The sequence below is a fragment of the Myotis lucifugus genome, unplaced genomic scaffold (assembly GCF_000147115.1).
Source record: "Myotis lucifugus unplaced genomic scaffold, Myoluc2.0 scaffold_2, whole genome shotgun sequence".
In the NCBI taxonomy this organism is placed as follows: Eukaryota; Metazoa; Chordata; class Mammalia; order Chiroptera; family Vespertilionidae; genus Myotis; species Myotis lucifugus.
In genome coordinates this window covers 13,277,525-13,293,492 of record NW_005871050.1, presented here as the reverse complement: position 1 = coordinate 13,293,492, position 15,968 = coordinate 13,277,525, and the positions used below count along the sequence as shown (strand labels likewise).

General features: G+C 39.7%; 1 protein-coding gene across 3 annotated transcripts in view; it reads right to left on the bottom strand.

Moving 5' to 3' along the window:
* Positions 1 to 15,968, bottom strand: part of TENM1 (teneurin transmembrane protein 1) — a 596,847-nt gene that overhangs the window by 126,755 nt on the left and 454,124 nt on the right. For all 3 annotated transcript variants that reach the window (XM_023756535.1, XM_023756543.1, XM_023756550.1), the window contains exon 19: positions 2,135 to 2,278. In XM_023756535.1, the coding sequence (XP_023612303.1) occupies positions 2,135 to 2,278 (144 nt within the window). The remainder of the gene's footprint in view (positions 1 to 2,134; positions 2,279 to 15,968) is intronic.

Here is a 15,968-nt window from a genome sequence, read left to right as displayed (position 1 = left end):
TGAAACTGTGTTGTGAAGATTGCACAACTGTACAATTTACTAAAAGTCAGTGAAATGTACACCTAAAATGGGTGAAGTTTATGGTGTATAAATTATACTTCAATAAAGCTGTTAAAAAGAGTCTCAGAAATAAATTGGTACCTTTACCTAAAAATTAGTTATTGGAGAATAAGAGGAATAGAGAATACATTTGTGGAAATGTGAGGAGGGGCCCAAAGCCGACTTTCTGAATGGCTCCCCTCTGTTCTGAATGTTTAAACCTGTGTGAAGCAAATGGTAAGAGGATACAGGACTGGGAGCACACAGCTGGGGGCTGGCTCGATTGAGGTCATTTCTCATTTTGTGTTTAATGTCAATGACAGGCATTTGAAAGAGACAATCCATACAAGCCAATAAAAGTGAGTGGAAAAGAAATGGCTGCTTAAAATGTCAAACTTTTTCAAATCAAAACAAAAAAAATCTAATAATTTAATAAGTGGCATCTGCCCTTTCGTTTTTGTACTTTTAAAACTGTGATTCTCCTTTTGACAATGGAAAATAAGTTGACATTTTATATCTGTGCCTGAATCTATGCTGTTAAAAAAATAAGCAATTTGAAATAGAATTTAGAATTTTCCTTGAAAGTGGGGGAGGAGGTATAACAGGGGCATACAGCAATGGAATCATTCACCTTCAGGATCCCACATTGGGAATATGGGAGGTGATCTCATTCTATGGTTGAAGCGAAACTGGTTAGCTTTGCCAACCAAAATTTCCCAGCCTATGTGGCTGTTTGGCTTGGCTGATCCAATTATGGTGTAAATGAAGTAAGATCATAGATTTGATTATTAAATGGATCTCTTAGCTCATGACCTTAAAAGATAACTGGACATTAGCCAGCTGGTCCACAAAGGTAAGGTAGATTACAAGGATGGCCAAATGCAAGAATGTAGCTGCCTCAATATATTCATACCCCAATCCTGGACAAATAACCCAAAGTACATGTTCCACTGAAGGCTGCTAAGAATCTGCTTCTTTAGATGAAAAGGAATGTCATTTCAGTGAAAACTTACCAGCTGATGCTCAAATGACAGCTGGATGGAAACACCAATGACTGGTTTCCCAGCAGGATGCAAAAGGAGATGGAGGAACTATGATGAAGCATTTATGACCAGGGTAGCAAAATCAGTTGTGTGAGACACATGGGCAGAAGAGCCACCTGCAGTCCCTTCTCCTGATTTATCTAACGTTTATATTACAAACTAGGACAAAGTGACAGCAGAAAATGTGGTTCAAAGAAGGAAAACACTGAAAATGAGAATGTCTTGTACTCATTGCTCTTTCTTCTTTTCCTAAGTCCAGAACTTAGGAGCCTTAAAACTAAGAGAAACCCAGTACAGCACTCTTCCCCTCCTAGCTCTTCTCTTCTTTTACCCATCACTGTCCTTTTACTCCTACCTTCTTATTGGACATACTGATATTTATGTGGATAAACAGCTACCATGTAGGAGAAAGAGCACATGGCTCTAGCCACTTACTGACTGCAATGTTGGGGAAGGTCACATGACTATCTAAGTCTTAGACTCTTGATCTTTCAAATGAGGTGAATGCCATTTTGCAGGGTTGCTGTGTTTAAAATGGGACAAAGTTCACTAAACCCTTTGAAACTGCATTACATAGATGATTAATTCTCAGGTGTACATTTTGCTTCACATTTAAACATCTCTAAAATAAGTATTTATCTAACAATCAATGTATATCATAGTCTAATCGGCAGCATTTTCCATAAAATAATGGTGTACTTATAACCGAAGGTGTCTTAGATTGTATGAAATATGCCGATTATTATTCCACTTTTAAAAAGTCGGTTACAATGTCAGATAAACTTGTTAATCACTTGTGATAGAGCGATAAAGATAGTAAAACCAAGTTTCATATAACTTTGTGATGAAGAGGTCTCACTATACTAGCACTAATTGGAAATCAGATTATTATATTTGAAAGGAAATAAACTAACATGGTCTTCTCTAGGTTGTGAACCCTCAGGCAATTTTTTCCTTGTAATTTTTCAAATTTTCTGCAATGAATAATGTAATATATAATGTAATATAGCATTAGGAAAAGAGTATTAAGTAATATTTTAAAAGCTGCTTACCACTTTGAGGATTGAAAATATGATGCTTATTTAATGACCAGCCTCCTAGGTTAGAAGCATCCATCTCAAAACCTTGTAAGATGACTGTCCTTTTCTCCCAGAGAATAAAGTCAGGGCAGGTTTCATATTCATATCCCACAGATACTGCGAACAAAGAGTTAATAACACTTTAGAAAAAATTCAAAAAATTTGTTTCATTTTTACCCTGTTGATAATTCTGTGGATATTGCATTTACTACTGAATTCTGACTTGGGTTGAAATTTGACACAGTTCAGCACAGTGCCTAGCATAGCACTGGGCATCCAAAAGTGGTCAGTCAGTGCATATTGGATAAATGGATGAATGAGTGAGTGAGTACTGTCATTAGGCATCTACCATATGTTTATAGCATTAAGCTTTAGTATGGGATTTTGGGTTGGAAGCTATGTTGTAAAATTGGAGAAATAAGCTCTCTGAAGACTTAAGCTGTGGTGACATGATTTATTTCTTTACCTTTGTAGAAGAAGTGCTGGTTTCTTCTCTCTCTAAACTGCAAAATGCACTTATGAAGCTGGCTGTGAGGTACTGGGACCCTTATACAACAACTGACAACATGAGTCTAATAAAAATTAATTTGCCCAACTTATATTTTCTCTTGCATGAACTGGCCTTTAGTTTGTTGAGGAGTCTGAATTTGCTTAGAGTGTTGAAAGCGCTTCCAATGTAAATTCCACATTGTGCACATTATATTTTGGTTTCTGTATATAGCCAACCAATGGGACATCACCCAACATTTGGCTTCAAGTCTTATGAAGCACAGATGTTGTGCATTAAGCTTGGAACCCTGGTATGCCACTAAAATGGGAAGTATGGGATGTGGTAGCTTGGGTACTGAAGTCTGCATAGCTCAAGTACACCAAGTCCCAGCCATTGTCTCAGTTGGTAAATCTGATTACCTGTTAGAACCCCAAATTTCTGATTCTTGAATTTAAATGCTTTTTGTTCTCATAATGTTAAAAAAATGGAGACTATTGGCTCATTGCACTGCATACTCCAAAGCTTCTTTCCCTCTTTCTGGCAGCTTGAAATATCCCTAGCTGGTTGTCTGCCATTGCTTTTGAGTACCTGCTTCTACTTGACTCATTAGATGCTCTGGGAGAACTCATTCCTTCTTTTGTCATTTGGTTATGGAAACTGGTGATAAAAATGTGTGCTTAAACAATGCCAGCACAGTAGATCCACAGATGAAAAATTAAAGTGAGACAGTTTTGGTTTTTGGCATTAGATGAAGAGAAAGATGGAATTTTTTTTCATTTTTTATTAGTTAAGGTATTACAAATGTGTCCTCATCCCCCCCATTAACCCCCAACCTCCCCCCCCCGCCCCGCACACTCGTGCTCCCATCCCCCTGTTGTCCATGTCCATTGGTTTGGCTCCTATACATGTATACAAGTCCTTCGGTTGATCTCTTCCCCTTACCCCCGCTCTCCCCTACTTTCCTAATGGGGATTGATAGCCTGATCGCTGTTTCTCAGTCTTTGGATCTGTCCCTTTTCATCAGTCTATGTTGTTCTCTATAATCCACAAATGAGTGAGATCATGTGGTATTTATCTTTCTCTGACTGGCTTATTTCACTTAGCATAACGCTCTCCAGTTCCAGAAAGATGGAATTTTTATTCAAACTGATGTATGTGTGTATGTGCATATGTGAGCACATGCACAGATAAGCCAAAAAGTCCTTTTGATTTTAAATACAGAACTCTCTAACTTTGTGGATCATGTGTGGCCAATTTTAAATCAGACTGGCTTCTCTTTGTCCCAGGCTTCACCAAAGCTTCAATAGGGACCAGGACCATTTTCATGGGTGTGCGACCTCTGCAGTCTCACAGGGGCCCATGCTCAGAAGGGCCCCACACTTGCTTCAATACTCTGCTGTCACTGTCTTAAAATCCTTAATACTTTAAAAATATTTTTATTGATTTCAGAGAGGAATGGGGAGGGAGAGAGAAACATCAATGATGAGAGAGAATCATTGATAGGCTGCCTCCTGCATGACCCCCACTGGGGATTGAGCCTGCAACTGGGCATGTGCCCTGACTGGGAATCAAACCGTGATCTCCTGGTTCATAGGTTGACACTCAACCACTGAGCCATGCTGGTCAGGCTCCTTAATGCATTTTAACAAGTAGCTCTGTATTTTTACCTAATGGTGGGTCCTGCAAATTATGTGGCTGGTCCTGATGCAGATGCACTCCTACCCTGCCATCAGCTGGTGAAGGCTCATGGAAGGCAAACTCATTTTACTATTAGTCCTAAACAAGCATTATTAGCAAGTGAGATCAATGGGGAGTGGGAAAGACTAATAATGAAATGGAAATAATTTCTAAAAGTTTGGGATCATCTTTGCCAATGCTGTTCTCTATTAAGGTGGATGGAATAGAATTTCAATAAAGTAAAGGATCTCGAAGGTAACCTAATTCAGATTATGCTTGTGGCACAAATCATTGCTGTCTGAAATCTCCTTGGTTCTGATGCTTGCTAAAACAACTCTGGTATAGTGGAAAGACATGGTTTCAGACCCAGAGTTAGAAAAGACTTCAACTCTTGGCTCTGCCATTAGCTTAGCCGTATGGTCTTGGGCAAATTATTCTCCACTTCTGGGAGTTGTGTTCTTTATTGGTAACAAAGTGTGTGTGTGTGTGTGTGTGTGTGTGTAGAGGGGAGAGCAGAGTAGGTACTAGAAATAGTGGTTCTTAGACCTTTCTGGGTCAGGGAACTTTTTATTATGAATTTGATAAAAGTTATGGATTTTCTTCCTAGAAAATCGCATATGCACACAAAATTTTATATATAATTCTAGGGAGTGTTCACTGGCCTCCTGAAATGATATTCTCAGATTAAGGACCTCTGAACTAGGTCATTTTTATAATCCCCCATTATCACTAACACTCTATGATTCTAAAGTGCATTCTTTCAAGATTGCATTTGACCAGTTCAAGTTGGTGATCAAACCAAAAAGTCAAAGATGCACACTTATGGCCATGCTGGTGTGTAGAAGAATATCATTTTTGCTTCCCTTGCCTACATTTATGTCTTGAGTAATAAATAATCACAATGGCAATGATTACAAGTTCCCTTCATGCCATCAACTCCTTCCCTACCATTGCCAGGATCTGCCTTTTGTACATTGTAAGCCTGGTGAGCTCCCCTACAATCCCTTCTCCGGAAGGTGATTGTGCAGTTTTGTGAATAAGTAGTATGCTCTGGTGACCTCTGATGGTAATTTGGAGCCTGCTTCTCCACTCTCAGTAACAGTTAAAGATCTTCCCAACTCTATGGCAGAAAATGCTTACATAAAGTATCAATGAAAGAGTTCTCGATGCAATGATAATGAGACATATTCTTTTCACCTCCTCATATCTGCTTTCTGAATTGCTCTCTAGTCCACAACAAAAAAGTGCATTGGTTGCAAACCCCACAATTATATTATTCCACCCCCCCAAGTCATAGCAAATAGCAACAAGGCAGCCACTTAATAAGTTCCCTCTAATTTTTATTAGATTTACTTTCTTGTGAGAAAGCTCTATGGGCTAATAAAGTTATAATTTATACTTAAGACTTGTCCAAAATTCCAACTGATTTTAATGAGAATGGCTGTGTCGGGGTATTTTTTTATGGGACTCCTTATTCAGAGTAACAAGGCAAGGTTTCTTTCTGACAGCAGCCCACTTAAGCCGAATCCTGGAACTTACACTCGGCTTATGAGAAGGCAGACATTTCACCCCACGGAGTTGAGCTGCTTTCCAAATACAGTACCAACCAATTCTAGACTTCCTCTCATAGAAGCAGACTATTATGCACTAAATGCCTACTCTTTTTCAGATAATTAAATATGGGGGGAAGGGGTTACTCAGGGGCTGGAACTGAAAATGCTGAGTCCTGACATATACTCTCCCTGGCACTGTGACAGCCGAGTCTCCATTAAATAGCAGGGTGGACCACTACCATTTCCCAGGCAGCCTGTTGCCTCTCACATTTGATCATCAACACAGCAGGGTATAGACCACAGATTCAGCCTCTGGCACTCTAAAGTGGGGACTAGGAAGAACAATGTCATAGGAAGGAAAAATAATTATTCACCAATATTTCAGAGGAGCTAGAGACTATAGACTAGTCTTGCAGTGAGTGGAGGTAGGTGGGGAAGGGGGTTCCTGAACTATACTTCCCAGGGGCTTGCATACTGGGTCCCTTGCTGGTGTGTATATATGGGAAGGAAGTTGAGAAATGGCCATTAATAAAGGCACAATACTTTTTCTGAACCATGTGACCTCTTCTCTGGTGACACCCTTTAATTTCATCTGGATTTCTATCTTGTATTCTCTACCTCACCTCCTCACAGAGATATTAATGAAATGTTCTTTAACCAAGAGTCATTGATTGTCAAGATAGGCTTGTTACTTTTGCACCAGTCACAGGATTGCACCTCTGACTTCACTGTTAGTTATCTTGCAAATATTACAATGGCTTACAAAGAAAAGCTGCAGCTTGTTCCCCTAAAGCCATTTGACATTGGGAAAATAACTGAATGCTCATTGTACTGATCACAGCAGCAGCATTTGTATGATGTGGGGACTGTAAGAAGGCTGAGGGCCACAGTGCTCCTGACACCCAATTTAGTGGCTGTGACATTCACCTACAGGGCTGGGGTAGGAGATTGACATTAAGTAGCTAGGGAAAGATGCCATGCAATGAAGCTGATGTGTGAAATATGACAAGATTAAGCAGCTGATTTTCAACAGCTTCAGGCTAAGGCTTCAGAATTCATAATGGTTGCATTTATGAAGGCAATATATAATTAAAAGTAGTCTGATAGTCAGTGTGAGAAATTTACATGTTACCTTCATGAACTCAAGGAACATCTAAAAATAATTTTATGACATTCAAATGGTAGATCAACACCTTCTTACCCCAAAGGGATTTTTAAAACAGAATAATAAATATGTCCCACTCTTTTAAAATACTAGATTAATGCAAAACACCAACGAAACATAAAAAACAAAAGATCTAAAGAACCAAATGCAGGCCATGGCAACAATAGACCAAGCCTATGTAGATAACATGCTATCTACTGAGACCAGGTACCTGCTCCCAGAGCTGCTTATACCTTTTCTTTTTCCCTAGTGATTTATCATAGGCTAGGATGACCCCAGAGGCTCCTCAATTTGACACATTGCCCGGTAGCCTGAAATGCTTTGTTTATCTATCTATTATTTCTGGCTTAGCAAGAGTGTCAGAATCAGGTGATGAATTTTTACCAAGTGCCTTTTCAGCACTTACAGAAATAGTCACATAGTTTTGTCTTTTAATATATTAAAGGTGGAGAATTATAGCAATAGATTTGCTAATGTTGAACCATCTTTGTTGGTCTTAAAATAAACTCTGCTTGGTTATGATCTTTTGAACGAATCACTGGAGTTGATTTGGTGATACTTTACTTAGGATCTATATCCTACCTGTTTACAAAATAAGGTTTAAACACGATAGTGCTAAAAATGAGAGAGCTGGATGAAGAGAAAGTATAGGTAGGAAAAGTAAAAAGCATCCGGAAGTGAGGTAATCACACATCATTTTTGCCAAAAGGTCCTCTACTCTGAAATCTATTTTTTTTTCTGGCTGCTTTGTCCCAGCCTAGCTTCATAAAAGGGAGCCTGGAACCTGGATGACTCAGGGGCCACCAAAGGCAGAGTGACGTACTGGCTCACATCCACATTTGTGTGCACCTTTGAGTATGTAGGCAACATCCTACTCTCCTTTGGCAGGCCCACCATCCCATTATACAGTTGAGCCTTCAACAACGTGGTAGTTAGGGGTGATGGACACCTACACAGTAGAAAACCCACATATAACAATTGATTCCTCCAAAACTTAACTACTAATAGCCTCCTGTTGATCAGAAGCTTTATCGATAACATAAACAGTTGATTAGCATATTTTATATGTTATATATATAATACATATATTGTATGCAATCTTACAATAAAGTAAGCTAGAGAAAAGAAAACATTAAGAAAATCATAAGGAAGACAAAACACATTTACAGTATTTATTGAAAAAATATGCTTATCAGTGGACCCATCCAATTGAAAACTGTGTTGTTCGAGGGTCAACTGTATAAGCAAGGGTTAAAAATTTAGCCTCTGTTTTTATTCATTCATCCAAAAAATATGCAATATTTAATGGGGACACGGGGATGAACAACACAGAACAACATACCACCCCTCAGTGGAGCTCACATTCTAGTGACAGACAGAAATATAAAACAAAATTAAATCTCACACACACACACACACACACACACACACATTGTGATAAATATTATGATGGACTGTCATCCCAAAGTAACTGGCTATACCCAAAACTGCACCTCCCTGCAACACAGTGAGAGATAAAATAGACTTTAACAGTGTGAGAGAGAAAATAGATTTTACTAAAGGAATTCAGCCAGTCAATAAACAAATAAACAAGCAAATAAGTCATAAAGCTGGGGGGGGTGTCTAAAATGTTATGATAGGAATGTATTAAGAGAGAGTGTAACAAGAGAATTTAAGTTGGAATGGAGAGGCAAGGAAATGCCTCTTTATGCTGAAGGGGTTTACCTCATTAAGTACAGGGAAGAGCATACTAGGCAGAGAGAACAATATGAGTGCAAGGCTTTCAAGTTTGGTGTCTTTGGGAGATTTAAAGAAGGTCAGGGTGGCTAAAGAGTCAGTTTCTCTCTAGTGCATAAAAAACAAATGAAGAACAACCCTTTCTCCCATTTCACCCCACATAGTACAAAAGAAAAGATAACTATTCTTTAGCAGCACTTAGGCATTTTTCTTTGGGGAGGTTTCAGGAAGTATATTCACCTTGAAAATGGACTGTTTATCCTTTAAATAAATGTGACTGATTAAAGGGATGCAATATTGTAATGAAAAAAAGGGGCTATCCTCTAATGACTCAGCAAAGCTTCAGTGAGCCACGCTATGTGCCTGGCAGGTAGGTGATCTGCTACGCACTGTGGATACAGTGGATATTACACAGGACTGGATAATCTGTCATGTGAGAGAGGCCATACCCTGAAGGGTTAACTATCTTCTAGAACTTTTATCCATGGCCTCCTTAAAATAATATCACCTCACATTTGTATAACGCCTAACATTCAAATACATTTTTGTGTATATTACCTCATTTGATGACTCACAAAAACTAGTGAGGAAGATGTATTTACTACCATTTGATAGATGGGATGATAGAGTCAGAGAAGTAAAGTGAGCTTTGGCTAGTAAATGGCAGAACCAGAGCTCAAACCCAGTGACTCTTTAGTAAGTGCCTCTTCCCACTGTTAATCATAGCTATTAAGAGAAAGACCCACAATTCTGAAATACTAAACAAATAACCTTTTATTTGCTCCAAATTAAAAAGACAGGAAGCTATGGATCACCTTGAGGTAGAAGTACCATGTATTCTGGAACAGTACGTGGTTATGTTGTTGTTTTGATATCATTATGAAGAGCATCCCCTTTTACTCTCAAAAGTATCTTGGTTTGAGTAATAAATCATATGGTCACCCAATCTTAAAGAGATTATCTCCATAATGCCCTGACAGGAGTTGGTAGAGGAGACTGGGAGGCAAAAATGGTCATAAATGCTAACTTGGAAAATAAGTCATATGGTTTATTTGGTAAACCATTTAATTTTTCTGTATCTTGAGTGTATCATCTTACTAATAGCTTTCAAATTCTTATGCTCTGAAGCCATTTAATTGTGACCCAGCATGCACATGGGGAGACACACACACACACACACACACACACACACGTATAATTGAAACAAATTTTTCTAAAACAATACTCTCTTAATAGTGTTACATTCTGCTATTTTCATTTCTTTTCATTTTTGTTCTGTTACATTCCATTACATTTTACTTCATTAAAAAAATACTTGATTGACTTACCAAATGGATTTCACAATCTACTAATGGGTGTGACCTGCAGTTTGAAATGGGCACAGGCTGCTTATCAGAGAGAGTATCTACCAGGGTCATTAAAAAAAAACCTGGGAGGCTCTATGCATTTTTACTTTGCAAGGTGCTATCTCATATCTTATCAGACATAGGAAAAGGGATACAACTCACAATCCATATCCAACATTAAACATATTTCATATGTAAGAGTGAAAACTGAGTTGCAGTTGACCAGCTGACATAACGCTCCATTTTGTAGACATTTATTTTAACATTTATTAATGTTGATTTTTCTGGTTTCCTTTTCATATTTTGGGGCCAATAAACTTACTTTTCAGGTGGCAAACATTTTTGTTGGTCCTTGAAAACCTCATATCCTTGGTGCTGTGCCTATGAAGCTGAGTGGATAAAACAGCCCTGCTCTCAGTTAACGATTATGAATTCATGAGTGGAGAGAAATGATGAAAGATTATTATCTCTGCTAGCTTCTTTGACAGAAAGCCACTGGGGCGTTGAATTGGGTACTCGGTAAGGTAGGTTGGTCACTTTAGTGATGAGAGGCAGCAGTGAAAGACATACAGCACTCAGGACTGGGAAACCCAAGCTTGAAGCTCCGCTCTGAACAGGACTCTATGGAAGTCACTTGCTCCTTCTGAACCTCAGTTTCCCCCTCTGTAAAATAATCATATTAATCATGCCATGCCTACCAGGCAGGAATGTTATAAGGATTAAAGTGAGATAATATATATGAAAGTACTTTGCAAATTGTAAAGCACTACCCACTTATTATTAAAATATTCAGTGGATGCTATTTCTGTGGCTTCCCAGCCTGCTTAGGTTTTACTGAAGGGAAATTTATGAACACTAAAGCAACGTTCTCAGGGATGTTTTGTGTGCACAAAGCAACCGTAGCTTAGCACCTGTTACTATTAATGTCCCCCTGTTTCTCTCACAAAATTGAGACAGACTCATATGCACCGTGAACCTTTAGGAAGTCTAGTTCTCCCTGAAACACTACTCTTTCTTGCCAAACTACTGTACTAAATAATTATGCAATTGTTGTTGCCAATAACCTTGAAGAAAAATAGAATTGTTTATAGCAGTGCTATTAAAGGCGGATGGCTGATTTCCTGAACTTCCAGGACTCCAAACCGCTGCAATTTAATTTAATTAAAATGAAGACCAGGCAGAATGCATTATTACATATTGATAATGTGTGCAGACCCAGGTGGACATAGGGAGTTATTTTGACAGAATTCATATAATGGATGCACATCAGAGCCCCTGAACAAGCCAGTTTGTCAAATTAAATAAGCCGTTTCTAGAATTTTAATGGCACTGTGAACTTAACAATAATGATGTTTTTACATTGTTTTGCAAGCAGTAGAGTTGAGAAAGAAACTAAATAATATGCAATGGTTTCTAGGCATCATACCTTATTTAGAGCTAGAAAATAAAGTACTAAAGCCAAATCATTTCACATGCTCACACGGAGTTTTTAGTAGGAGAGTCTTGTCTGTGTATCAGACAACAAAATCTTTAAGCCGGATGAACTAGTGATGGCGATTTTTGTACTGCAACCCTGGGGGTGATTTTACTCTTCTTGCACTTGATCGATATTATACTTGGATTAATCAATCTTATCAGTTGCCATTGATACTTCTCCAAGGAAGTCATTCACAGAACCTCTGCCGCTAATTTATTCACTCTGGGATTATCCCTCCATTTGCAAAGTCTGTTTCATTGGAAAAAATGGTGAACTATCCTAGGATCTCAAGCACTCCTTTTCTCATTTTGGCTGTCCCTCAACAAGCTATTCTTCTTTTGTGACACTCTGGCCCTTAGAGATCCCACCAATTACCCACAGCTGAGCTATGTGGGAAACAAGAGCCCCACATTTCACACTAAGTGGACATTTCAAGTTGGAGATGCACCATCACTTCAAACTCAGCTTCTTTAAATCTAACCTCCTGTGTCTCCATCACCTAGAAATGCATGGGACAGAGGTTCATATTTAATTGGCACGGGGAAGAAGAAGAGTGGGAAACCTTTCTGGCAATAGTTTAAACAAAAATCTTTGCTATGACTGGGACTGTAAAAATATTGGTCAAGGTTTCTTTCCTATTGCTGTTGTAACAAATTACCACAAACTTAAAGGCTTCAAATAAGATAGATTTATCATCGTAGAGTTAAGGGGGTCAGAAGTCAGAAATGGGTCTCACTGAGCTAACATCAAGGTGTCAGTAGGCTGAGTTCATTCCAGAGGCTCTAAAGGAGAATCTATTTCCTTGCCTTTTCCATCTTCTCGAGGCTGCCCACATTCTTAGGTTCGTGGCTTCCTTCCCTGATCTTCAAAGCCAGCAATGTTGCATCGTGCTGTGCCTTTCTTCTATAGTTATATCTTCTTCTACCTCTGACTCTCCCTTCTGTCTCCCTCTTCCACATTTAAAGAATCTTGTGATGACACTGGGCCTACCTAGATAAACCAGGATAATCATCTCAGGCCAGCTGATTAGCAACCTGAATTCTCTTTTGTCATGTAGCATAATATGTTCACAGGTTCCAAGAATGGACATATTTGGTAAGTGGTGGCTATTCTGCCAACCAAAAGACTATACCAGGATTTCTGAATGTGAAGAAAATCTGAGAAGTATTTTATATATAGCACTAGAGGCCTGGTGCACAAAATTCGTGCATGGGGGGGTGTCCCCTCAGCCCAGCCTGCACCCTCTCCAATCCAGGACCCGTCAGACACCCCTTTCACAATCCGGGACCGCTGGCTCCTAACTGCTCACCTGCCTGCCTGCCTGATCACCCCTAACTGCCCCCCCACCAGCCTGATCACCCCTAACTGCCCCCCACCAGCCTGGTTGCCCCAACTGCCCACCAGCCTGGTTGCCCCAACTGCCCCCCTGCCCTGCTGGCCTGGTTGCCCCCAACTTCCCCCCTCTGTCAGCCTGGTTGCCCCTAACTGCTCCCTCTGCCAGCCTGCTTACCCCTTGCTGCCCCCCCGGCCTGGTCACCCCCAACTGCCCCCCGCCGGCCTGGTCACCCCTTACTGCCCCCCTATTGGCCTGGTTGCCCCCAACTGCCCCCCTGCCAACCTGGTCACCCCCAAGTACCCCCCTCTGCTGGCCTGGTCACCCCCAACTGCCCTCCCTGCCGGCCTGGTTACCCCATGTAGCCTGCTGTTCAGTCATTTGGTTGTCCCTCACTAACCACCCTGCTGGCCTTGTTGCTCCACGCAGCCTGCTGTTCAGTCATTTGGTTGTCCCTCACTAACCCCCTTGCTGGCCTGGTTGCCCCACACACCCTGCTTTCAGTCATTTGGTCGTCCCTCACTAACCCCCCAATCATCCTGGTCGCCCCACGCAGCCTGCTGTTCGGTCGTTACTGTTACGGCATCCTGGACATTTTGCATATTTCTATTATTAGTATAGATAATTGTTAATATCTGGTACAAAATTGAGTCTCTTTCTTCTCACATCAGCTAAGTGATTATGAAATGTGGCCAGAAATACAACTAAATGTTTTTCTTTGTTTGTTTAGATTTAATCATATTTATGAAGGTATGAGCTAAGTGGAAATATTCATCATCCCTTTGTTTCCATCCATTTATCACTTGAACTATTTCTTGTCTATGGAATTATTAAGGTGCTCACAATCCACCTTCAAAGAAGCAGATTCTCCAACTTTATTCTACCACTTGTTCTAATGCTTTACCACTGTTGAAAATATTCTCTTCGTTTCCAAGGAGATGGACATGGACACTAGGTAGTAAATAAAACCCCTTTAATCATGATTAAGTTATCAGGACATTTCCTATTTTAGGTATCACACTTGAAATCATTTTGGCTGTTATCCTTGGGATACTTGCCAGTTTTCTTTCTCTACCTAAAAAATTGTGTCCCTTAAGTGCACATAAAACACCATGAGGAACATTTCCCTGCTCTCCCTTTGGATTTTCTGAGTGGGTCAACTGACTCTTGCTTTTTTTACTCTTATTGGCCTTAAAAAGGAACCAACAACATATATTTTAGCATTTCAATTAAGGCTATTTTAAAGTCAGAATGTCTGAAGAAGTTTAAACCAGGAACATAATTGTAGAAATAGGAAGTAAACTAACACTCATAGGCAAACAATAGGAATGGAGGCTCCATTACGGTGTGTATACTACAAAGACTGCCTTTCTTTGTGTTTTAGTTGTTTACTCAACATCCACAGACATATTGGAAACTGAGTAAGAGTACTTAACTACAACAGGAGGAAAATTTTTGAATCTTTAGCATCAGAGTATTTAAAAGGAAGAGATGTAATACATTTTATGCATTAAGTGAGGTTGATAAAATGGTGCAGACACTGTGGAAAACAGTTTGGTGTATCCTCAACAAGTCAAACAGAATTACAGTATGATCCAATAATTCTACTTAGGTATATTTCCCAAAGGATTGAAAACAGCTATTCAAACAAATACTTTTACATAAATGGTCATAGCAGCACTATTCATAAGAGCCAAAGGGTGGAAACAACCTAAATGTCCATCGGTTGACAAATGGATAAACAAAAAAGGTGGTATATCCATGCAATGGAATATTATTCAGTCACAGAAGGAACGAAGTACTGATACATGCTATGAAATGGATAAGTTTTGGAAACATTATGCCAAGTAAAAGAAGCCAGATACAAAATACCATATATTGTATGATTCTAATTGTTTGAAATATCAAGAATAGGTAAACCTATGCAGCAAAAATAAATAAATAAATAAACAAACAAATAAATAAAATAAAATTAAAAAAAGGAAAAAGAAAAGGAAAAAAGAAGAATCTCTTACCCTTTGAGATAGCATGGAGGGACCTGGAGAGTATCATGCTAAGTGAAATAAGTCAGTGAGAGAAAGATAAATATCACATGATCTCACTCATATATGGAGTCTAATTAACAAAATATACTGATGAACAAAGTGGATCCAGAGACATGGAAGCATGGAACAGAGTGTGGCATCTTGGAGGGAAGGTGGGGGAGGGTGGATGGGAGGGAGGTAATCAACCAAAGACCTTGTAGGCATATATGGACACAGACAGTGGGGTGGTGAGGGCCTGGGGTGGGTGGTGGGTCTTTACAGTAATTTCCCACCAAATTAGGAAATCTGAACACAGTATGTTCCTTGCATGCTAATACAGTCCAACAGAGATGAGTTAATTACTTCAATATATGAGGGTCTCTTGGGCAAACAAGAGTCACCAGTCTTTTTGTTTTCTCTCTATATATTTTCCTCTGGAAAGAAAGAGCAGAAATTGACACAATGTAGTCTAAAAAATATAGGTCAGTTATATGGGAGCTGTATCATGATAGACACTTCCAAGGGAGGATATGAAAACATCTATTCTGGAGAACTTTAAAAATAGCCTTCTCATCTATCCAGGGGTGGTTTCCAGGAGATACTGCCTGAAGGCACAATGGCTCCCAGCTGCGGTTCCATAGACCTGTCAGGTCTCTTAGGAAGTTTTCACTGTCATCTACAGAGTGAGGGAGGGAAATAAAGACATTGGTTTTCTGTCTCTCTGTTTCTCTGTCTCTGTCTCTGTCTCTTTCAGCATCTGTATTAGATTGCTTACTGTCATTTCTTAAGATAGACTACTCTTTTTGTTTGTGTTAAAGTATCCTCTTTTATGAAATTACTAGTTGCCCGGTGCACGAAATTTGTGCCCGGCGGGGGGGGGGGGAGTGGGGGAAGATGTCCCTCAGCCCAGCCTGCACCCTGTGGGGATCGGGTCTAAACCAGCAGTCGGACAGCTCTCTCGCAATCCAGGGCCTCTGGCTCCTAAACACTCTGCCTGCGGACCTG